The sequence below is a fragment of the Nipponia nippon genome, unplaced genomic scaffold (genome assembly GCF_047370975.1).
Source record: "Nipponia nippon isolate SJK-2023a ecotype South Korea unplaced genomic scaffold, ASM4737097v1 scaffold_15, whole genome shotgun sequence".
NCBI lineage: Eukaryota > Metazoa > Chordata > Aves > Pelecaniformes > Threskiornithidae > Nipponia > Nipponia nippon.
The window spans coordinates 8,448,467-8,473,806 of NW_028262331.1; the positions used below are offsets into that span (position 1 = coordinate 8,448,467).

The following is a 25,340-nucleotide window of genomic DNA, read 5'->3' on the forward strand; positions in this document are numbered from 1 at the left end:
ATTAGTAATGCCAAGTCAAACAAGAAAATCATAGGTTTGCACTTGAAAGCCCAAACTGACTCAGCTTTGGTTTGAGAGATGTGTTCTGAGCTTAAGTGAACAACCAAAGACTTCTTTGTTGTCTACAGTATGTGCCTAATTACAGCCTTGGTGGGAAAAAACCCACATCCTATAAGGACTAGTAAGGTTATATTAGTGGCGGCTGCCTAGTGCAATGTTCTTTCAATGTTTGCATAACTTTCTTGCAGCATTTATTCAGCCATAACATTTTTTTGTCTTAGTAAAATATAATACACTGTACTTTAGTATAAAAACACTTATGTTCAAAGAATATTTAGCACTCTAGAAAGAGTTAGGAATGCTTTGTTTTAGAAGCATACAGTGAAATGATATTTTGGAAATACTCGGTCAGTAGTATGGCTTGAACCCTTATAATTTACTCCAAACGATTCCCAGAAAGTCAATATTTTTGTGTCCTAAATGACACAAAATTAAATTGAAAAGAATGTGTCAAGGGTAAATTATGTTCACAATGGATTATGTTCCCTAAGATTAAAATAGTGTATTTGATTTTACTTTGAGTTCAACCAAATATGTAATGTAATAGAATCACAGGCAGTACATCCCATTACTGATAACTAAATTCCAAAAAAATCAGTGTTGTGCTGCACTATTTTTTTTAATTAGACTGAAGAAAACCTCTAAATTTTTAAGTAGGGATAGAAACACTAGCTGCCAAATTGCAAGCAGCTAAAGGTTTGAGTGTGTATATTTAGATAAGGTAATGCACAAAGCACTGCAGTGATCAATTCTAGATGAGAGAAGGGCATGCACCAGTCTCTGAGCATCAGATTTGAGTAGCTGTCTGGTGCATGGCAATGCTCCTAGAATAATGCTAGGGGAAATTGTTTTTATTGTAAATGTGTCTTTTGCTGAAGAACTGGGATTCAAAGTGATATCCAGCTAGCAATACTTCCCTTTAAATTGAACAATGTTTTGTTTTGTCCAGGGCTTTAGGTTTATCAGATACCCCAAAAACTTCTGGATTAATGCACGTCTCTTTTACTAGTTGAGCTCAGATTGTCAACTGGGTGAAAAAGGATAGCGTGAAGGATAGTCTTACAGTTCACTGAAGAAGATTAATTAGTGGCTTTGTAGAAATGTATGCAGAGATACAAAAGAAATTTGGAAGATTAAGCATCTTTTTCAGCAGCATGTTGGCTCAGGAAAGGAACTGGAATTATAATTTTGAGGTAAACTGGCTGTTGATAGTGAAGATTGGCATGTAAAATTAAAAATAAAGAAAAAGGGAGGGAGGGACACATGACATAATACCAGTTTTCACTTGAAAATATTCTTTTTATATATTTCTGGGAGAGCTGATCCAATGTATCGCTTCCCAGAATAGAATGAAACAAATGTAATACAAAAGGGTACAGAAAAGTAACTGCTACATTTTTAAAAAATTTGTTAACTTTACATAAAACCACTGTGATGTCCTCTTTGTAATAGTCTGTGCGTATTAGCAAATGCAAGTTGTTGTTTGTTACTTTAGTCCCCCTAGCCCAACAGACCTTACCTGAACTTTAGAAAGGAAAACAGTTTTATTCCTGTACACTTTATTATAATGCTTGTAAATGTTTTGGAGTTATCTTCAGTGAGTAAAACTTTGTAGAACTGAAGGACCATTACTTTATCAATAAGGAAAAAAAAGGTGCATGAAACTTCTAGGGTTTGGAAGGGATGCTATAAACCATGTTCTCATATAGCAGATAGTTAATAGTATTATCTCCAATGAAAAGAGATTCTTTATAATTACAGACAATTGATTGTCTATAGTTAAGCCTTAACCTGTTTTCCTAGCCAGTTGGGGTTTGTCTGGCTGTATTACTGTTTCATTAGCAGTTAGAATCCAAAAGTCACAAGCCCAGTTGCCAGGGGGTTAAACAATACTTGTGCCATCCTGCTTATGATGCAACTTCATCTTCTAACCATACTTTTATAATCAGATCTAAAGCCTTTGGAACTGAGGTGGGAATAGAGTTGGCTTTTAAAGTGAAAGCTGATGTTCAAATACTCCTTGCATTAAACAGCAGAAGTAATTTATGGTATCAGGAAGAATATGATTACAGTATTTTATTCAAATACTTTTTCCTATTCAGGGTTGCTTTCAAAGCATATCAGTAGTGCTCATCATACTAAGAAGATAGGAATTCTCCCTTCCAAGTACAGCCAAGTGACTTTCTTTTAGGGTGGCTGATTTTATTTTAAATGTTTCTCCTTATTAACAGTTTTTTCTATTGGAATTTTTTTTTTCTCCTGGGGTTAGAAGAATCCGGATTTTTAAACATTAGAGAACACTGTACAGTTTATCTTTTTTTGTAGGATTTTTAGGATACGTTAAGTTCCCAAACAAAACAGTTAAAAGACATTTGCTTTTATGATATAGTTGATTGGTGTTTCTTTAGATTTTGTACGCTAACCAGAAAACTGATTAAAACCTGGAAATTTTAATACTTCCAGCTTTGAAGTTTTGGGAGGAGCTTGAATTTTGAGCAGACAGAAGAAAATTCAAAACACAGTGACACAAGTCAAGTTAGACCTATATAGATCTAAAACTGTGAACACAGGTACATCTGTTGCTTTTACATAGCAATAGGTGCTTAGTAGATACACTGGATGAAGAAACTGGTAAGATGATTAATAATGACATCCCTTTAAAAATAGGAAATGCAAGTGATTAACAATTCCCTTGGAATATCCATGAATTATATACTTCTGGGAATGGTTTAAATCACTAAAAAGCGCTCCGCTTCTGCATGAAAATACACTTGCGTGTCTGCTTTTTGGGTTAACAAAAGTCCTCTTAAGACTCAATTCTATAACCCCTTACTCCTGCACATAGCTTTTACTTGTGTGAGTAATCCCTTTAATACTTCTAGGACTGTGCACAATCATAAGGGTTTGTAGAATTGTACCTTTGGAGACCAATATTTTATGTTGGCAGTTTGATGTTGGCTCATCTCCACTAATATTACTTGTCTGTGATCAACCTGCTTTCTAAATGTATGTTATGATTTGTAACTTGATGCTAATACCAGTGAACTGTAATATAAGAGAACATAAATAATGTGACAGAAAAAGATGTGTAATCCCATATACATGTTGTCTGATGCTAACGTACTATTTATTAACTTCTGTTACATAATTTGAATTGTAGCATTTTGGATCCAGTCTTTACTTGGGCAAGAAACTCATTGTCAAGTGTGATGTATAATATCCAATTTTATTTTCTCCATATGTTTGTGCTAAATATATGCCACAACTTCTGGTATTAAATGGCAAGCATTCGGTCTCCTTAAGTAACTGTATGCTTTTCTAAGTTGCATTTTCTGTAGAACCTTTAAAGAGTATCATTTAGTTTCACTTAAAAGTTTTAGGCACATAGTATCTTACGTTCACTCATTTTCACAAAGAGTCTAAAACGCTTGTCAGTGTTAGGGAGAAAGAAACGATTAAGGCTCAGAAGTGTCCTTGATAGTAAACAATACTGATTTAAGAAAGAGGCGCCAAAACCCTGATTCTGTGTTATTGAAAAGGGTTTCATATTGCTGAAGAATCAGGTTGCTAAAGCAAAATATATAAAAGAAATGTTAAAGTATTGCTTAAAGCTATGGTACTCTCAGTGGTAGGGTTTGGCTCTAGTAAAGCAGGAAAATTTATTTCAGAGCCAAAAATGACTGCTTTGGCTGTGACCAGGATTTCCTCTGCCCACCTCTGGGACCTGAAACTGGAGGTAGGAAAATCTGATTTTGGAGCCAAGTGTGACTTGTTTAGTTCAAGTCATAATTTACTGTTCTTACCTTGGGGACCTGAAAATAAAGAAACTCGCTATGAAATGTTGATAATGGGCGACTCTGAAGTGCAAGCATTAAGCTAACTTTCCCAGAGAGCATTTCTTCACTTCCACCTTTCCAGATGCTTTTGATCGTAGTACAGTAGAGTGTACTTAATCATGTAACAGCTAAGAGAACTTTACCAAAATATAGAGGAAAATGCAGTCAAACCCTTTTACATCAATAGATGTGCAAGGAGAATAAACTTGATAAGGCTAGGATTTCTGTGCAATGGCATTACTCGGGAACTGTAGCTGACTTTGCCGTTAATGAGAAGTATTTCCCATAGCTGCTATAGGGTGAATATGAACTACGATGGCAAATACGTTCTTTATTGTTTCCAGCAACATAATTTGGAAACATGATGGAACACATCATTTCAATTACCATTTTCTGGTTGTATGTAACTTAATGATACAAAGAGTATGCAGCTATCGGTCTGAAGTTTCTTTCTCCTTTAAATAAGCTCGATAAATTGAGATATGTGTATCATTTCAGAATAATGTCATTTTTCTGAATGTTTAAGTTAATTTCTAGTCCTTGTGGCAATTTTTAAGCCTATATGCTTTTTCTTCATCGAAAGGAGAAAGAATCTTGTGCTAGATAAATGGTTGCTGAAATAATTCATTTCTTGCATACTATATTCTAGGAAAAGAAAAATTTCTAAGAAAATGATTGTTACTTTAGATGCTTAACTTGAGTTGAGAAAGATAGCATGCACTGTATGAATTCCATCATAGCTTTGGATCACTTGAAAAATATTTCCACTTATCCAAAATAAATTATTGTTTTAAAATATGGGCAAACTGGTACGGGAAATTACATTTTATGGGAAGATCATTGTTGTGTTTATCCTTAGTAGAATTTGAAAATTCCCTGTGAAGTGAAGAATTTTTTTAAAGATATAAGACTGTTCTGTTATTGATGTGATTGTTTTAAGCAGGCTGAATGTTTCTGAGCAACTTTGCCCCAACTTCCCAGTCAAATCTGACAGTCCTTGTAAAAGCCTTGAGAAACAGTATGTGCTATCATTTTCAGATGATTTAAATATTGTAAAAAGTGATCAGGTTTTTTTGTTTGTCTGTGTTAATGGCTGTCTAAACCTGAGCCACTTTTACTTTCTTCTTCATTCTATTACTGGGAAAAAATTACAAGTGTAAAGTGGGGAGCAGAAAAACACTTCTGGAACTTTCAGAGGAAAGCCAAACATGTTGGTATATTATTTATTGAATGTTCTCTGAGAGGGAAATACTGCATAGCGTAAAAGTGCAATGTGTGTATATGTTTGTATATATATGCATACACACACACACTTGTTTTTCTTCCATGCCTCACTTCATATTCATTTTTATTTTGTATTTTAGTTGCAAAGTGGCTTTTTGAAACAATCGAGTTAAGGATATAAAGAAGAAATATACTTACATCGTTGAAATGTACAGTGTTATGCAGCAAGCCTCTAGATGTTAAATAACAATTATCTTGACAATATACTTCTAAATTTTGTAAAAGAGCATGCTTTCAGTTTATTTAGCCAGCATTGTTCTTGTCTTGCAGCAGTACACTGTAAATTATTGCAGTCTGCTGTGATAGTGCTTACTAAGGGGTAATGCAGTGTGCGGAATCACACCATAACAAGATAACTGGCTGGATATTGCAGATCTCGTCGCTTTTTTTTTTTTTTTCCCTTCTCCCCAGAGGAAAATGTCAGGAGGTATAGCTACCTGTGTTACAAAAAAACCCAAGCAATGCATTAAATATGTGGCAGTGTGATAATTTCTTACATCAGTTTGAAGCAGTAATGTATCTCAAAAGCCTTTCACTTCCCACTTTTCCAGAAATAAGAATGGTTGTGAAAAGTCAAAGCCATCCACACTCTTCTTACATCCAGTAGAAATTGTGTTAATTAAGAAAAAAAGTATCGATGGCAGAGGCTTAATTTGTGGGAGTAGCTGTAAAATCCTGTGGAATACAGCATTCCTGTAGCTAAGAAAGGTAACATTTACGTTCAACTTAACATGTAAGACTAGCGGATGGCATTTCTCTTCTAGTGGTGCAAGGCTAATGTCAATATGTTGGCATGGATCACAGAAATCATCCCTGAATATATCCGAAAGTTACGCCTTTGGATAAATAATACAGCAAATCAAAACTTTTCCTTTACATTTAATAGTTTACTTTTCTGATCCATAAACATTTCCAAAGTGATTTTCTTGTGTTTATCTTGTCCTTAGCAAGTAGTGTTGACCTTTAAGTTTTTACTTTACTGTCAAAGTATGTTGAAAGCTTTAAAAGTGAAGCTATCACCTTGGGGATTTGTAAGGATGACTGACACTTACCGCTTCACCTTAGACGCAGCGGCACTGAGCGTATGCAGCAGCGTTGTACCTCAAGGGAAGCTGTTTGATTTTTTTTCACTTCTGCTTCACTGGAAATGGATTGAATTTTCTCTTCAGAGGAGAGTTTTGGTTGCATTAGATTTTAATCAAGTCACTTGTTCGCAGTCCTTCAAAGCTTACAAGACTGAGATGAGTAGATGGGCCTGGGGTGAATGTGCTACAAGATTTGTCAAACCGTAAAACTTCCAGATCTCTGAGATGCCACATGGTGTAGCTGACAATACTAAAAGTGTTCAGCGGTTACAACGTTACATAAGCTTCCCATCTTCCTAACACTGGGATTAAGAGTGAAAGTACTGGGGAAGCGTTTAGTCACAAAATACTTTGTGAATTCAGAATAAGAGAAATACAGCTTTGCATAAAGTAGTAGTACTGTTTTTCTGCCCCAGAAGATAGTGTTGGCCGGTTACTAGACTCTAATAGACAGTAGATCGCTGTTGGGTTGTTTGGCTTTACTTTTTGAAATCTTATTTTAAGTTTTTGGGCCATGGGGAAACAAGCTAGCAGTGTTTTTCTGTATATAGTTTCTTTCTTGCCACCTTTGTAGGTTTTTTTCCAGTTGCAGTAACTTTTCCTAGTTTTGATTATATCTTCATTCAGGCAACGAATGTTTAAATTCCCTGGATGCCCAGTATCTTCTCAAGTGCGCTGTTTGGGTGCAACAGTCTGCAGGATAGTCCGAGATGTGGATCTGCAGAGATGCTATTCCCTTATTTTATTCAGTATTATCCGAGGAAGGCAAATTTTTAAGTGCGCATGGAAATTTTCAGGCAGAAAAGGTCACCTGAACTATTTTTAAACTTCTGTGGCTTTGACGCACAAACTATTGATTTGCTCGCCTCTGCAAGGGGCAGGGTTCAGCCCCACCCTGGTTCCTCTGCTAAGGAGACTCGGGTAGGATGGAGCTGTTGACAGTTATTATCTTGAAGATAATTGAGCAGTACAAAGTATTGATCATGTCTCTAGCTGATAATGGCTTATTCACAGTATGTATGGTATCGCTGTGCTCACAGTTCTGGGGTTTTGGTGGTGTTTTCTAAAGAAATGCAGTAGTTGTGTGTGAAAGCAGAAGAGAGTGTTATATTTGTGTCTGATGACCATTTTTAGGTATATGAGATGGTTAGAATGGCCTTAAATTATTTTCATATACAGAATCTAGTTTGATAAATTATAGGTAATAAGCATCTGCTCATTTCATACTGTTTTATATGTATTAACACTGCACTTGGAATGCTTGGATCATTTAAAGACAACGTCCTGCCATAATATCTTTTTCCTGTGGGCTAATAAATTGAGTCGTTGTGTTTAGATACAGCTTTTAGTAGGTCTACCGAGGAGTGAGGATGTTTGAAGCATGTTCTATGACTCACCCAGGTCTTTACACGTGCATTGTTTAGTCTTAAATCTCACAGACGTTGTTACTGCTTTTGAAGTGAGGGGGGAAAAGTTAAATGCTGCACTATTTAATGCTACTTCTATTTGAGGATTTCAGATGTAAAAGAAAAGAAATGGGTTTTCACGTCTTTTACTTTCCTGCACTTACAAACTTTTATGATTACTTGGCATTCGTCAGGAGGAAAGTAGATGGCAAGTATGTTCTTGAAGAATTCTAATTATTGCTATTTCAGGTGGAAGAGAAACTCTTAACTGGACACATGAGATTTTTAGGACGGTAGATTTGCTTAAAAACCATTTTTATGTCTTTTTTTTGGGATGGAAGCAGGGAACGACCTCCTGGTATTTTTTGCTTGTTTGTTTTTAGGAGGTGTGGAATTAGTAGATGTTAAACATGAATGTGTCTTTTAAAGTTTTTTGGATGATATGAGCAATGGTCTTTGTTTTCAGTACTATATTTCCTCTCATAAAACCAGAGAAACAAGTCAGTGGAATGCCAGAAAACATTTTTATCCACTTTCTGACTTCTATTTCCATGGAGGATAGATGGAGGAGAGTGTTGGGGAGTGAAGGGCATGAGTTTACACGCATGTGTGCATGTATCCACCTACACATGTGTGCATGTATCGACACGGTTCCAAGCTTATTTGCCTTTTTCCTTCCAGCAATTGTCTCTTTTGTTAACCTGAGCTGTCACAACACTGCAAAGTGCTGATATGAAGAGAAATGCAGGTTTAGATGAGTGCTCTGTTTAACTGCTCACAATAGTGCCATTGTATTCCTGAATTTCTGTCTTGTCTTTAGACTTCTGGGTAATCTGGTTTGTAATCCCACAGGTTACAGACTGGAGGTCATTTTTTAATCTACAAGAGAAAACAGGACACAGTTGAAGACATTTGTGAAGTGATGTCTTGTCAAAGAACAGGCCTGGCTTGTTAACTATTAGCAACAGCTTAGGATTTTTTTGTTTGTTTTTAGAAAGCAAAGTATAGCACTACATTTGGTTAAGTAAAGTAAAGCATCTTAAAAAAAAAATCTCGAAACTTTGCCAGATGAAGTAAAACCAAACACAGGTTTTTTGCTGATTTAAATTGCACAAAATAAAAAATTATATACTGTGGCTTAGCCCATTCAACCTTCATATTGTGATACTGGTACGGATAAATAGGTTTACAGTATTCTGATTATGAACGGTAACTGCCCCAAATGCACATTCTCCAGTCCTGCTAGGCTTTGCTATTAGCTCTTCAGGTCTAAAGTCCTGTTCTTCGGCTGAGTTAAAGTGATTCTGGATGCATGTCTGCTGGACCATCTGCTTGTTTTTACTGAAGTAAAATTGTAAAAAAGTAATTAACTGTGTAGCACAGTAGTTTTTATTCTTTGTAGGTTAAATGCTTTCTCCTTAAAACTTCTTAACAGGTAAATTAGCATCTAGGATGCTATGCAGACCTCTAGCTGAAGATATCTAAAATGTACTGAAATTGTGTTTCATGTTTTCCTTATCTGAGTTATAACTATGACTGCAAAATAAGAAAAAGCTTTATATTTACAGAATGGAAAGAACTCAATTTAAAGGAGAAAATGGTGCTTTAATTTTATTGTCTAACCATTGATTTTTCTGTAGAAACAGATAGTTCATAATAGATTGCTATTTGTATACCTTGCTGTTAAATATAGCCATGTTTTTGTTAATTTTGAATAAATCTGGTTCACCCTAGTGTGTTGCTAAAAAGGCATGCTGCAGGCTTCTGTATCTGCATTTGCAGGTTATTTTGGGGTTCAAAAACAAGCTCTAGTTTTTGAGCTTAGTCTTCTGAGCTTTGTGCCATAAGCTAACTGATAGTCCATGGTCATCACAGTATAAATCCACTTTGTGTACTTAAATATCACTTGAATCCTGAATAAGTCTGAGTTTTTTCATGTGAAGCAATGTTACCACAGGTAACTTTTTTTTTTGTGGTTTATCAAACACTTAAAATCTAATATAATGAAGTTGTTTAATGTTGTTGTTGTTGTTGTTGTTGTCATGGAAGAAAAACTTGTATTACTAATTTTGATTGAAAAATAGGCTTGAAAATTCTTTTGAATTGTAGCAGAAACTGCCTCAAAATATTTTTCCAAGTGATAAAAAAAAAACTGTTTACGGCATTTATTTTTCATTGATATTTCTCAGTTAATATTCCATAGTGAAAGATGTTGAACTAATTAAGCATTAAAAGAACGAGCGGTTAGCAGGTATAATGTTGTTAGACTTCAGTTAATGTGAATGTGACCATGACCTCCCAGATAGATCAAAGACTAATCTGTCTGACAGCTACAAGATGGCAGAGCTTGCCACGGGCCTTCTGCTGCTGCTTGCTGAAGCTATTTGTCTGTAAAGCATGCCTGATAGCTAAGAGTATATTTTTAAGGATGAACAGGTAAAAGTAAAAGGCTGTCTTTTGACATTTTAACTAATCCCTTCTAGCCTGTGGTTTACTGCACATTTAGGATATTTGCTAGCAGGAGAGACTGGCTTTTTCACATATGTAACATGTCATTTTGAATTGGGCGTTGATTTGATGCTTGATAATGTAAGAGTTATACAATGAAATAGATTCTGATTGCATTAAAATGACATGCCCTGGCCTTTTACCTTTAGTGGACTTATAATGAAAACTGAATTCTCAGCAATGTAAGTTGTCATCTCATGCTGAGACATGATCGTTTAAGTGAGAAAACACAATGTTTATTTTCTGTTAACCCTTTTTCAATTAAGATAGAAAAGATAGGTTTTAAAGATACATTACACATTTAGACCAAGAGAATATGGATTTTTTTATATAATTTGAGAAATGAAATGTCGTCGTTGATGTGCAGTACAAGCAGTATACATTTGCGTAATGCTAACGTGTATTAGAAGAATGTAAAAGTAATATATTTTATTCACAGGGTAATGCAGTACAATGCAGATTATCTGACTGGTTTGTGTTGTCCTCTTACTTCGGTGGTTTTATGCACATAATAAAAATGTAATTTTTATCAGTGTAAGGCACATGACGAGTTATTCTACTACTGTTTTGAACAGTCTGCTCACGAAGGAAGAAACTGTGGTAAAGCTACATTTGTTACAATTGGCCAAAATTTTACTAATAACAGAAATTCTTCAAAAGAAGAAATTGTTAGAAAACTTACTAGGACTAGAAGACAAATGCAAAGTATGTACAGGAGTATATTGTCATTGGTTATGTTTTAAAGACTCCAGTGAAATTTTCCAACATCATATCTCATTTCAAATGGTGAGGAGTACCCTTTTGCTTCTCCAGGTAGGATTTCCATTTGTAGAAATGCACAGATATGCTTAAGTTCCTTTTTAAGGAATGGTTTTAATGTTCATAAAATGTTCAGAAGAAATCATCTTCTGTTTTGAAAATTACAAAGGGAACTTCACATGCCAGTCAATAAATGCTGAGTGACTGGAACAAATATTAAATCTGTGAAATCAAACTGAATTTACTTTCTGGCTGTAAAGACTGAATTTGTAAATTTGACAGGCAATTTAAAGGGCATAAGTACATAAAATAAAATTCCTTATCCAAATGCAACTTGAAAGTTACCTGTCAGAAGAGGTTAGAAGTCTGCTGTTTTCTCTCCTGAAGCGTGTCCTTTCACTTGTCAGTTTAGAAAGGTTAATACTGTACAAAAGAGCAATGGAAAGACCCTTTTTGGTGTAGTTTTATGTATGTTTATTTAAAAAAAATAAAATCCAGTCCCCGTCCCCCCCAATAATAAGAAATTCTTTTGATATATGTTGGAACTGTGTATAATGTCCAAATACAAATTCGTATTCAAATTCAGATCAGACGTTGTATGTGTAGTTATCCATATGATTGGAAAGGGGAGGCAGGGGATTTCTTTTGCAGTTGATATCGGATCTGCTTTTGAAGCAGCTAGGAGAGAGTGTTTTGAAAAAAAGAGGAGCGTGCTCTTTCCTGCCTTCTGCTGGCCCATGGGCCTGCAAAGCTTAGCTGCCGCCTTTGCTTCAGATTTAGCCAGTGAAATGCTTGTTTCCACACCGCAAAAGGTGGTGCCAAGCTAGGAATTGGAGTTGGTGTTGCTGCCTTCTGGTACTTTGGCGAGACCACTCTGTCTCTAAAGTACTTTCTTAGCTTCTGTAGAAGAAGGAGTTCTATTTGCTTAACCCTCACTTGAGAAAAGTATGGTCTGGTCCCAGCAATAGATTAGGAGCCAGCGTTTGTGATAAAGGAAAGGATAAAGATCTCCATTGTATCATTTACTTCCAGATGAGTAAATAAAACTGGGGTCTAGTTAGTCCAGTTACTTGTATCTGGGTTTTTTTGCCTGTGTGAACAGCTTATCCTTCTCTTGCTTGCACAGGGATTTGGATAAGTGTGTGGTGGTTGTGTTATTCAATATAAATTATTGGAATAGATCACATGTTAAGAATAACTTCAAAAGGGTAGAAGCCATAATCGGTTAGTATGCAAAATACAAAGTTGAAACACTGAAGCACGCTTTACATATTCACTTATTTAATCAGTGTTTGCTTGTTTTCCCCTTTTAGAATATTTCCTTCTCAACATCATTATTAAAGACAGTATTTTATGATTTCTTTCTTAGGTTGAATTAAAGAGGAAGTACAATGACCAGCACAAAAATACAAGAGGCCTTTTACCAGGGCATCAGTGGTACGAAATTCAAGCTTATAGGGCTCTGAACCAAGCCCTGGGAAGGTGAGATAAACTGAACATCATTAAATATATATATATATTTATAGAACTTTTTTTGCAATGTCTTTAAGGATTAATTCCTCACTGTTAACACAAAGGGGATAAATCAGACCAAAAAATTCCTATTGCAGAAGTCAGGTCTTCAGTTGTTCTGTACTGGCAACTGTCTGGTTTTCAGTCTGTTGTGCAGTTGAACGTTGTTACAATTCAGAGTTTTTGTTTTACATTCAGAATCCACTTTAGTTTGATTGCAGGTTTTATTGCATGTAGTCCAGATATACAGAAAGGGAAGCATTTGCAGAGACAAGTAGTTCTTGAGCTTATAAACCAAATGAAAATTCTTAGGTCTTCAAATGTACTAATTGTTCACACTCTTGGTGGGCTCAGACCAGTTGTCTGGTGTTTAGCCTACAAGTATTTTTGAAAGGGAGAAATAGCAGGGGGGGTTTCTCAGACTTTTGCAAAAGTTCAATTCAATTATCATGCTCACTGATCTCTTTCCAGGTTTAGAAGAAGTGGTATAGCTTACTTTCTCAAATGAAACCCCCAAAATTTTATTAACAGGATAGAATTAATTCATCCTTCTCCAACAAAATTTATCACACACATAGATAGAGATAGCTATCTGTCATCCATATCTGTCATAGATGCCATACATCTGTCATAGATATATAGAGGTACAGACACAGATTTATAGATTAGAGGAGAAACATCAGCTAGAAGACTCTTGTTATTTGAATTAAACCTAATACAAATGTAATGACATAAATGAAGCTTTAGAAAGAAAACTGAGAGAAAATAGTCTACATTAGTAAAATCTCATTGTAAATTCTTGTTGTTACAGGTCTGATTTCTTAGATTCCTCTTTGGAGAGTAAGAGCACTAGTTAAAATTTGTTAAGAAAAATCTAAGAAAGTTGTGGAATGCTAATAGTAAGAAATTAATTTGAAGTTTTGTCACTGTGAAATAAGTTTTAACTTAAACCTAGTTTTAGTGAAAATTGCCTATTGTATAATTTAGCATTTGAATGAAATTATGCTAGTCTAAACTTAAATGCAGAAAATAGACTTCTAGTCTGACATAAATGTATAAATTGTGTATAATACCATAAGACTAAGCTCTTACTAAACTGATACTTGGCGAAGGTTGACAGCGTATGATGACTATTTTTATAAAACCAGAACAGCCTACCAAGTTGATAGGAAGTTATATAGTAGATAGGCAAGCTTTTTCCTGCAAAGATGCCTGAAGGGAGAGAAGTGAGCAGAAGCATGACAGTCTTCAACCTGGCACTTTTCTCTTAATTTAGTGCTGTTACCCTATATGAAGTAACACAAGTCCACAAAATGAAATAGCAGCCTTTGGGAATACAACAGATGGCGTGTATGGCCAGGTGACAATCATGCTATGAATTCCCTGCAGTGCTACTTTTTCTAGAAGTGTGGGATATGTCTCTTGTGGGCATAATTCATTTAAAGTATGAGTTAAAAGAACATTTATTAAAGCAATCCAAAAATGAGAAGTTGGAAGAAATCTGTTTCTTAAAGATGTTTTGGTAGTTTTTCTTATCATGGAGAGACTTCAAATATAAATAAATAATATTTCTTTGGAGACCCAGCCTTGTCGCTCCCATTTTAAGCCCTGACTCTGATACACTTGTGGTTTTATGTACATTTGTAAACATCATCTTCAAAAGTTGTCCTTTTCTTTTACAGTGGGGATAATAATCCTAAAGTACTGGTGACAGATTCTTTTCCATATTTTGTTTATGTTATCACTGTTCTTTAATAATTTTTTTTCAGGCAGGCAGTATAGAAATCCAAATAACATAAAAAATAATATCAACACATGTAAAGTGACTCTTGGATTATTTCCGTAGGCCTCTAACAACTGAATTATGAACTCAACAGTATCGCTCACAGCTTTGATCTGTAGCATTAGTCATATTGTTACTAAAAAGAGTTAGGAATAACATGCGGTTAAGAAAAAAAAGTGCATAGGTATTGAAAAAACTGCTTGCAGTTGCATTAGTCCATTTTCTTTTGTTTTACAATTTTACATGCTCTCCTTTCAGACATGTGGTTTGATTAGCTGCTGAATATTGGTGTGATTTTTTTTTTTTTTTTTTTAATTTACCTGTTTTCGTATAGTAAATTCAAGAACTGAAGGAAAATCAAGCTTCCGTGACATCCATAACAATTTTTGGTGCAAGACAGTAGGACAGCACTTCCTGTATATTTTTGCATATTCTAGCTGACTCATTGCAATCCCTGTTGCCTGGTCCCCACAGTTTTTTACTGTATGCACTCTAATTATATATACACTCTTTTTTGTTGCTCACTTATAGGTGTATAAGACATAGGAATGACTGGGGTGCTCTTATTTTAGTTGATGACCGCTTCCGGAATAACCCTAATAAGTACATAACTGGTAAGCTGTAAAAATCTTTCTGAGAAAGTTCCTAATAGTAACAAAGAGTGAAAAATCAAGATTACAGAAATATGGTTATACAAATACAGGTGAGTAGGAAAGTCATAATGAAATATATCCGTTTGAACTCAAGTTGTGCAGTTGAAACTGAAAACTCTCTAAAACTCTACCCTGGTGTATTGCTAGTTCATTAAATACACTGAAACACATTGATACCAATGTTCAGTCAATCTAATTTCTTTCCCCTTTTGGATATACAGATAATGATACAGAAATTTCTGTGTGCAGAATTTGAGAATTCTTTCTTAAAATGGGACCTATAAAAACTTAAGGACTCTTAACCTTTGCATATTAAATATATATAATGTATACATATGTGTGCATGTGTATATAAGTGTATATATGCATATGTATTAAAAAATAGTTACTAGATTTTTATTTGGACTTTGGATAAGTCTCTAGTGGATGGATACTTTCTGCCTATAGGGAGCTTTAATGATTAGAGTTAGCAGTCTGAATTTAACATTTTGTTTTTTTAGGTAAGATGTAACGTTGTGCCATTTGGAACCACCAAAGGCTTAATACGCAAAAAGTATTTTCTGTTTGTAGTTTTATACTGGCTAGAAATAAATGCAGATAAAATAAAACAGGTCATGCATACTACCTTAATAAATAAATAAAAAAATTTTAAAAATTTTAAAAGAAATTGCTTAGGAATGCGTTATATATCTTTTGTTCCTGCCCTGTTGAGAAGAGATGGGCAAAAAGGTGATGTAAACAAATAATGTTGCAGTCTAGTCAGCAGGTGGAGCTCAGCTGCTGTAGTACAAGTCAAACCCCTTTTCTGACATGTCTGTCTGTACTAAAAATACATTTAAATTATCTAAGTAAACAGAAGTAATTCATATAGTAATACAAATAATCTACATTTTCAAGACTTGATAAGATTAGTACTTTTTTCTAAAAAGTAAAACTTCACAGCAGAATCAAGTTCTCTTGTTTTTTTTTTTAAATTGATATTAAAAGACTATTTAAATGTGCTTAAAACACTTTTTAAAAATCAAGAAAGTTAGTTTTTGCGTCACTCTTGTGTGTTCCAACATCATCTAAACAGCTGTTATGCTCAAGACGACTGGTATTTGAGAATCTTAAAAATGATTGCTGTATAAGAGCATGTTGCATTGTATTTTAGCTATTGGGCAGCTGTGATTCTTTCTGAATGTCTGAGTTGCTGTTACTTAATCTGAAATAAAGTTGTAAAAGCTTCATTATATTCTGATTTTTGTCAGACCCCGTCAGTATGATAATAAATAGCTGTACTCTATGTAAGTTGCTCTTTAATAATTCACGATAACAAGCAAAATGAAAACCCAGGCATAAAAAAAGTCTAATGATGTTTTTGCAACGCAGCAGTTTGAACTTAAAAAAAGTATTAGTGAAAAAGGTAAAGGCCTTTTAATAAAAAAGAATGCTATTTTTAGTATTACTCATCAAAATACTACCACTGATTAAATCAAGTTCCCAGCCCTGGAAAGGAAGACACGCATTATCTTACTTTCATGAGCAACTTCTTGAAATTTTTATGAATCTGTCTGTACCTATGTAGAAGTATTTGCAATATTAGGATACTATTTACTGATATAAAATACCTGGTATAGATGATGTAGTTTTGTAGTAACACTCTTTTTTTGTTTGTTTTACTTAGGATTATCTAAATGGATTCGTCAACAAATCCAGCACCATGAAAATTTTGGTAGTGCACTTGAATCATTGCATGCATTTGCTGTAAGAAACCAGAAGAGCATTGATCATTCATCAGAGTGCAGCAGTGAATTTCTCCATCGACCCTCAAATTCAAAAGACCTGTCACAAGCCTCTCAACAGGAGGCAACTATTCATCTGTCACCAGATGTTCCTGCTAAAAGGGAGGAGCAAAATTTGGTTTCAGAAACTAATGTTACTACAACCATCAGCTCAGTTAATCCTACAGCATCAAATCAGCCAAGTAACATCATGGCAACAATGAAACAAAGTATGTTCATTTCCTGTGGAAGAAACTTAATGAATTTTAAATTAATTTTAAATTAATTTTAAATGTGAAGTTGCATCTTTTTTGGAAGAAATGAATGGTTTTTAAAATTACAGAAGTGCTATGGTGCAAAATGATAATTATTCACAAATGTGTATGAGCTGTGCTCAACAGACTGAAATTAATTGTCATTCCATCTGGTTGTCCTAAAGCAATTGATAATGTCTGATAAGTTGTTTATAGTACAATCAAAAATGCTTTCACTTAAATTTCTTTTTCCATTGAAAACTATGAAGATAATTTAAAATATATTTGAAACACATAAAGATGAGCATTATGGCAAGATGAGTGCCTTGGTTCAAGCTACATCTGTTGTTTAGACATTGCTGGGAGACACCTTTCATATAATCTCTTCTGGTACCGGCTTTACAAGTAAATATCTATCCATTCCTAAATTTTAGGAAAGCTTATGACTTCGTTTCAGGCAAGAAAGATGTAAATAACATAAGAGCACAATAATAAAAAATTACAAATTTAAAATCCAGTCATACTTTACTCTAACTTTACATATGCCGGTTAATCTATTGATTTAATTAAGACAATTCATGTGCAAAGATAGTGGTAACATCTGGGCTTTTGTTTGTATTGGATCTTAATGAGTATTATAAAATAACTGTAAACCTAATAAAACAGTGGTAATTTTGATGTGCTAAACATGCTGTAAATCAGCAGGGGGAAGGCATATACGATTAATTAATGTTTTGTGATTTTTCACAGGTGGCCAGAAAGTTGATGCAGGGAGTCATTCTCACCATGTAGCACAAAGAAGAAAACATATGGACTCCACACCCAAAATGCCAGCAACTGAAATAGAGAGAGAAAAAAAGGACGGCTGGACTAATGCTGATATTATGAAAGAACATTGCTGCTTTAAACCACTGACTTCAACACCTTTGCCTGTAGCCAAGAACTGCACGTCCACAGCTAGTAGCAAACAAAAGAATGTGAGTAGGGCTAGTGAACTTATTGATAGTGTAAATCAATGCCAGTCATTAATTTCAGAACATAAACCAAGTGTACCAGAATCATGTTTGGAAACAACTAATTTTTCAGTTAAAAATACTGAGGCTCCAGTTGCTGAAGAGCATCCTGATAAGCTACAGCTTCAAGTTGAGCCCTGCAGTGAGTTTCCTTCAGCAGGAGGGAAATCTGAACTTTCAACATTAAACGTATCTGCAGAAGCTGAAGACGAGGATGAGAGTATCTATTTCACACCAGAACTCTATGATGATGTAGAATCAGAGGAAGAGAAAATCACACCACTGCTTCCAACCTGTAATATAAATGAGAATCGGATTGAATGTGGAAACTTCACAGTCACTGAGGATCTTTTTGCAATCAACACCTCAGAAACACTAAGTGTGACTAAAAAAGTGATTGATGATGATGGCAGAAGCACAAGTTTACATGGAATAATGCAAAATGAGGGGAGTAAGCATAGTGCAGTAAATAATGTAGAGATGACTAGCGAAATAGAAACAGAGCAGATAGCGTCTCAAGAGATGGATACTAAAAAACAGAAAATCAGTCTTTCCAGATCACGAAATAAAGGTGTGTCATCTTTTCTATTGAACAATACTAGCACGTAGTGACAGCTTCTGTAGGAAACGTAGTGAGCAGCCTTTACAACATAGCCTCACTATAGAGCAGTGGTGGCTTTCTAGTTCTCAGTTAATACGTGCTACTATCAGACTGGAGTTTTCATTATACTTTTTTGGTTTTCACTGTGAAAGTTAGGCAACATGCAGTTTTCTATAGATATAATGAAGATTCTTCATCCTAATTCTGTGGCGAAAGAACATCATGTGTGGAAATTCTAAATAGAAGCCCAAGTAGCATTTGACTTGTAATTATAGGCTGAGGAGGTTTGTCTATTACAGATTTAATTAATCTGCCATTAAATACAATCAAACAATTGGGGTTTTCTCAGAAAGCAAAACACACATATATTCAAATTATGGTTTTCTGCGTTTCTAAGGCCTTTTTTTTTTTTATTAAATATGTAGAACAGCATCTTTGCAGATCAAATAATATGATAGATTGAGCCTAGGTACTGATAGGTGTATTCTTCAGTACTTCGTTTCCCTTAAATTTTTTTTGTCAACATGTCTGTCAGAAGCTGTGTAGTAGTAGTAGTATATAGTAATATTTGAACATTTTGGTATTTGATGATCATGAGAGGATTCTTCAGAGGTCTCTATTTGTTTTATATAAAAGTTGAGGTTTCTTTAAAATTTTCTTTTGTGAAAGAATCTAATTTCTGTTGGTCAGATTCTGGATGTATTCATATCAAAACATGTACTCATTTGCATGCCCTACAAACACAATTTCTATGCAATATATAACAGTGTAAATTTGTACATAAAGGTCTTTAAATCTTCCTCAGTCTACTTTTTTTGAAGTATTTTAAACATTTCTTTCATTTATTGCAATCAAAACAGACAGGATTTTGGTGTAATAAAACATACTATGCCTGATTTTTCAAGAAAAGATTGTTCATTTCCATCGTATATTAATATGAAGATGCAGGATTTTTACAATCTTAAGACTGGTTCATAGGTATTTATATATTTTCACTGAGAGCAGAGATGAAATTGTTAACTGGTCATTTTCCATAGAAGTTCATCTAAATAACATTCTGACGTCCACCTCTACAGAGCTGTGAATGTGTTCATATCAACAGGGTATAAATTGTAACCTTTCTTTACACAACAAATGCATCTTTATAAAATTAGTTACTCTGTTTGCAAGGATGGCAAGAATACTGTTGAATTTCTTTAACAAGCAGTACTTGGTATAAGGCGTTTGGGTAAACTTTTTGTTATCTCGATGCCACATAAGGATCATGTTTTCTTGGTTTAGGTTTCCTGGTATTCGCTTAATCATTGGATGCTGAGGGTTTTGAACTAGTTGATAGGGCAGAAGCAAGCTCTAATACTGACAGCAATTTAAACATATGACACATCTAAAGATAAAAATACTTAATGTAGATTTAGAATTAAGTAATTGATTGAATATCAGGGCTTAGTAGGGTAGGCATGGTTCTGTTTGTAACTGGCTTCTGGATGAGAACTGCCCCATATCCCACAGAAAATGCTGAGGCAGCCTGGGGCAGGTGGCTTTGCAGCTGCACCCCCAAGAGCTGGTCAGCTTGATCCTCATGAGTCTCTAATAGCTCAGTTTTCTTAAAACAAGTCTTCTGTACCAAACCACTTTTTATGTTTATGTATATCCAAATAGATAGTAGAAATCACTTAAGCTTTATGGCTTGCCTGCTCATCTCATAGACCACTATCCCCTATTTGTCTTTCAGAAGATTTGTCTGTCTTTAAATCCGTAACATTAAAAAAAGAAAATCCATCTTCCTTTCCTTATCTGGAGCAGATTGTTCCTTTCTTGATCTTGTGTAGCATCTTGCTTTGACTAGAAACCCTTTAAGACATGGCCTTCTTCATGTCAAATATTTTGCATTCATTTACAACATCTACATTTTGTATAAAATTACTCCTTAACCATTATTCTTGAAAACGTATTGAAATATCAGCATTTGGCCTACTAGATACTAGATTTTTCTTGACATATCTGTATTCACAAATTCACTAAACTCAAATCCTGACCATAGGTGTGTTGCGTGGGACAACTGATGGATAATCCTTTGTATTACTGCTGGGTTTTGGGGGGGTAAGGGGTGGACAGTTTCTTCTGGTGTAAAAGCTGTGTAAATTCAATCTTAATTTGTCTTTATAGCTAACTAACTGGTATTTAATGTTGGTGGTAAGAATTTTCTTTATTTCTATATTTTATACATTTATGATGATTCCCAGTATTAAGTTAAATACCCTGCTGCCCAGCCTGCAAATAGAAGGGAAGGGAAGTCAATGTACCAACTTTCCTAGAACTATTTGTTTGGCCTTCCCAAATCTGTAAAAGCTAAATTATTGAAAATTCATCTCATATTTTGATCTAATAGCTAGATATGATCTCTTCTAAAATAATCATAAAATCTTGAATTTATTAAAGGATTGAAAGTTCAGAGACAATGCAGACGAAGAAAAGCTACAGTTAGGCAAAGTGCCTACACCTGTGAAAGAAAGGTACCATGCCGATAGAATAAGGAACCGATTTTAAGTGGCTACTGTTGAATGTTAAGGTGCAAGGGTAATAAGAACTGTTTACTATATAATCTTTTAAGTTAAATAATACAGATGAAATTTTTTATTCATGGTCTGTATGGTTTGCTCTAGATTTTTACAATTTATACACTCAATAGATACCTTTGTTTCTCATGGGAAACAAAAAGGCTGAGTGTTTTCAAGTCCTGTTAACACAGGTAGAGGCTGCAGATATGGACTGCCTACAGAGTCCAGCTCATAACTCATTACGAATGTGATTCCTGTTTCAATAAAAGCAGTGCTTCCGATTTCTGGTTAGGACGTAATTTTTAGGGCAGGATTCGCGTAGTGTAAGAGCATAATTGCACTGAAACCCAACAAGAGTTGGACATCTACCTTCCTAGGCTCCTTTGCAAAATTCCAAACCAAACCTTTGATAGCCTGGAGTGTTATAGACTATAAAATACCTCATATTTTGCATGAAGGTATTTCTATTTAAGTTAGATTAAGCATTTTATCTTTATGTATATTTTAATTATTAGCTAATATAAATTCTAAACACTGATTCAAAGAGGTTTCTTTGAGTATTTCAAGTCATATATTTCTCTGTAGCATTTTTGATATATTTCTTTGTGTTTATATTTAAATGCTTCAATCTGCATAGCTACTATATGCAAACTACCGTTTACATGAATTTGTATATCATCTTCTTAGAAGGAAACACACCACCAGCCTTGCAAGAAAGGACTTTATTGTATTGTCTGTGGAGCTGAAATACTGCCAAAAGCAGAGGGTAAGATCTATGTAACTGGTCATTTGTTTCAGGTTGGGAATGATAGGATTTTTAATCCATCTTTTTACTTTCACAGTTTTGGATACTGGAGGGATACTTTAGAATAATTGGTTAATTTCTCCACTGGATATGGTAACTAGATAAATGAGTTGCTAGAAACGCACTGGAGACCTGCAGAAAATCTTTTTGGGGGGAGAAAGAGGGAGTTGTCACAATAACACAACTATTTTTACTTGGCATTTCAGGGAAAATAAGCTACTGTTAATATAAGCTCTTTCTGACATATTTCTGTTGCTTGATTCAGTGGTCCTGATACACTGACCTATCCTGAAGTACAATGGGAATCTGACTGGAATTTAAGAGTTAACTGAAGGCAACTGGTCCTGACATTATGGGAGGCTGAAAGAAATTATTTATAACATAGTGGCCCATTCACTGGCGTATGTTCCGTCTAAGGATTAGGTGTTAATTTGCTACCAGTTGCTGTGAGAAGTTTGGTAATATCTTGGCATAGTAACTCTGTGAATCTAATACATGTTTTAATGAAACTCAAAAGTTTTAGGGAAAAACGATATGATCACACTGTTATTCTTCAATATGTAACCTACCTTGTATTAATTTAGTTTGCTTTTTAGTCATCGGTCGACCCATTGTACAAAATGTGGATTAGATGTTCTTGGAAATTGTCTCTATGTTTTTGTGAGGTGCTTTAATTTGGGAAAGTCTAAAAGTTGGTAATTGTAGTAACATCTCTGCTACTTTTTAAAAATGCACTGTATCTTCAGGCTACTGGGCCATGTGTGGTAATGACCTAATTATAAAATGTTCTCATTGGTTACATGCAGAAACAAATAGATATAGATGCTTAATACCCTTAAACATTGTCCTCTAGGAGAATTTAGTGAGGATTTAACTGGTCCCAGGTTTTACAAATCTGAAGGTAAGAAGATATTTGCTTTTGTGTGCCTTGCGGGTACGTCTCAGGACCTTGAAAGCACGCCAGAATGCTACCTTTTTAGGGGGTGTTAGAAATGATATGGAGGTTGAGATGAAGAGAGGTGTGCATTAGACACAGAGCAGAGACCTGTTTCTTGTGCAGGGTCTTGTTTATGGCACCCCTATGTTCTGGGACCCTTAAACATCCCCTCCCCTTCTCGAAGGTCCCTTCCACTGCCCCAAAAGTTCATTAAGTGATGAAGCAAGCATGGAATTGGCATCAAAGAAGTGACACTCTTCAGCCATAAGAGTGAGAGAGGCCAGGCTTAGTAGGCAGGAACCGTGCGCTAGCAGCTCATGACACCATTGTGTGATGTAGCTGAACTGGACGTCAGGTCATAAAGCTAGACCATAGGTTATCTGGATCAGATGAAATGAAGAAAGGACAAGTCTCCTCATTCGCAAACCACACCTGAGCCTGAGGGAGAGTGGGAGATACCCCTATTGCTTCTGGACCTATTAAAGCCATAGCATATGACTAGCAAAGTCAAAGTCCACGTTGCCTTATGGGTAAAGAAAGGGACGCCCAGGTGGTGGAGGCAACTTCTTGACTGTTTTCCCAGAGCAACCATAATGTATCTCCTTTAAGACTTGTGTAATCTCATCAGTAGACTTTCATTAATTCCCTTAATATTAATTTATCCACATCGTCCTATCTTTGCAATTTGGTATAGAATCTGTGAAATGGCATCACTATGTATTAAATGAAAGCATTCCGAATCACTGAGGTACCTTAATGCCTACAGTTACCAAGGTGTCCATTGCCAGCGAGAAGATTTATGCTGTTTATACTGAATCTCAGATGTCAGTTGATTGATGAAAGTTAAAAAATCTGCCACAGTTTGAAGAAAATGAAAAATAAATGACTTTATTCAAAGTGGATTCGAACTCACTAGTCAATTTGGGAGTAATAACAAGGGGAAAATTATCTGTTGAAAAGTAAATTTTGGACACGTTAAAAAATTTAAATAAGGCCTTCTTCCAAGGTCCATTTACATCAATAGAAGTCTTTTCACTGACTTCAGTGGGTGTTGGATCAGGGCCTAAATTACCATCTTGTAAATGTGGAAAGCTTGCAGTATGTTCTAACAGTACTGTATTCAGAGCCATGTATATAGAAGTCTTACACCCCACTTTTTAAATTATAGGAATTTTGAGAAAAGCTTGCTACGGTAATATTGAACTGAAAATAATCTGGAAACTCTTCAGAAATACTAATATAAGAAGTAAAGAATCCATCAATAATTGTATGTGTGAACTAGATGCCATTTCAGAAGATGATAATATGATGTTGATCATCTCAGATGCTGCAAGTCTTAGTCATCTTAAAGAAACTTTGAAGGTTTATCAGATGCCAGTGAAAAGTGAAGGTAAATCTTACTGATTACTGATAAATACCACCTAATATTTGAGAAGTCCTTCAACTTTAAATTAAATACAACACATTGTTTTCTTTCATTTTCTGCAGATGCTTTTGATTTGGGTAAAGTGTTTTTATCTCTTGATCTATGTGTGAAATCTCCTATGGAGAGGGCCAGTACGAGTCTCTTGCCCCACTACTTCTTACTCCAAAATAGCACTATACAGGTTTTGCAGGTATTTTTAATGGAAAGCATTTTTAAGCCAAGAGAAACTTGTGAGCTTTCAAAAAGTCTATAACCTGTCTTTCGTTAAATTGTTATATAAAATGGTCAAAGCAGTACTAAAGCTTTGTTGTAATTGTTTCCTTATTAGGAAATTTCCTCCTTGTAAGGGACATTGAATACCATGTTACAAATCATGCATTCTACCTGTTTTCATCTCTGTTAGCAATTGGCTGAGTGTAGTTGCTGCAAACACTGTTTTCTTTTTTGTGCCAGTAAGGGCTTGGTATTGATATTTGCCTACCTATTGATCGATAATTCTGACTTCAATTTTTTTATGATCTTCATCTCTTAGTATCTTGCTTCATTACATCTTTGTTCAAGAGATATTTTGTTTAACGATCTTTTCTTTATTGCCACAGTGCAGTGGTCAAGTCTGCATTGTTCTTTAACTTCCACACCTTTCCATTGCTCCTACTTAAGTTTCTGTAAGTTTGAAGGAAGTCCGATATCCAGCAATCTTTACTGGGTATGAATTAAATGCTTTGGCCATTTGCTTTCTCCTTCAAGGACATCTTTCCTTTTCATAGCTTCTTGAAAGGAACGTTTTGCTTCTTAAAGAACATGAAAGTTTTTCTTAAAGGAAAATATCGAATCTTTCAATGATACTGGTATTTTTGTGTTCTCTTGCCAAGGATTGTGAATGTTTCTGAAAATCCCAGGAAATATTTCAAAGGTGAAACAAGCATAAAAGCGATACTACCATGCTGAAAGATGTTAGTGACAACTGTAAGCTATGTCTTTGACCTTAGATAAATGAGGAAGATTATTTAAAGCTTATGAGGAAAAGTTTGGCTATTTATGGAGTGAGGAAGCTGAAGGCAGTAGAAGCTTACTGCCCAAGGCACAGCATTTGGCTA

General features: G+C 35.0%; 1 protein-coding gene across 3 annotated transcripts in view; it reads left to right on the forward strand.

The window, feature by feature from the left end:
* BRIP1 (BRCA1 interacting DNA helicase 1) overlaps window positions 1-21,030 on the forward strand; it is a 66,108-nt gene extending 45,078 nt beyond the window's left edge. For 2 of the 3 annotated variants that reach the window (XM_087752291.1, XM_087752293.1), the window contains exons 18-21: window positions 12,308-12,420; window positions 14,765-14,847; window positions 16,553-16,879; window positions 17,654-19,413. In XM_087752291.1, coding sequence (XP_087608417.1) covers window positions 12,308-12,420; window positions 14,765-14,847; window positions 16,553-16,879; window positions 17,654-18,525 — 1,395 coding nt within the window. In that variant the 3' untranslated portion in view covers window positions 18,526-19,413. Of the gene's footprint in view, window positions 1-12,307; window positions 12,421-14,764; window positions 14,848-16,552; window positions 16,880-17,653; window positions 19,414-20,956 lie in introns of those variants that run through there. The other variant, XM_087752294.1, reaches the window with a different exon arrangement.
* The last annotated feature ends 4,310 nt before the right edge of the window (window positions 21,031-25,340 follow it).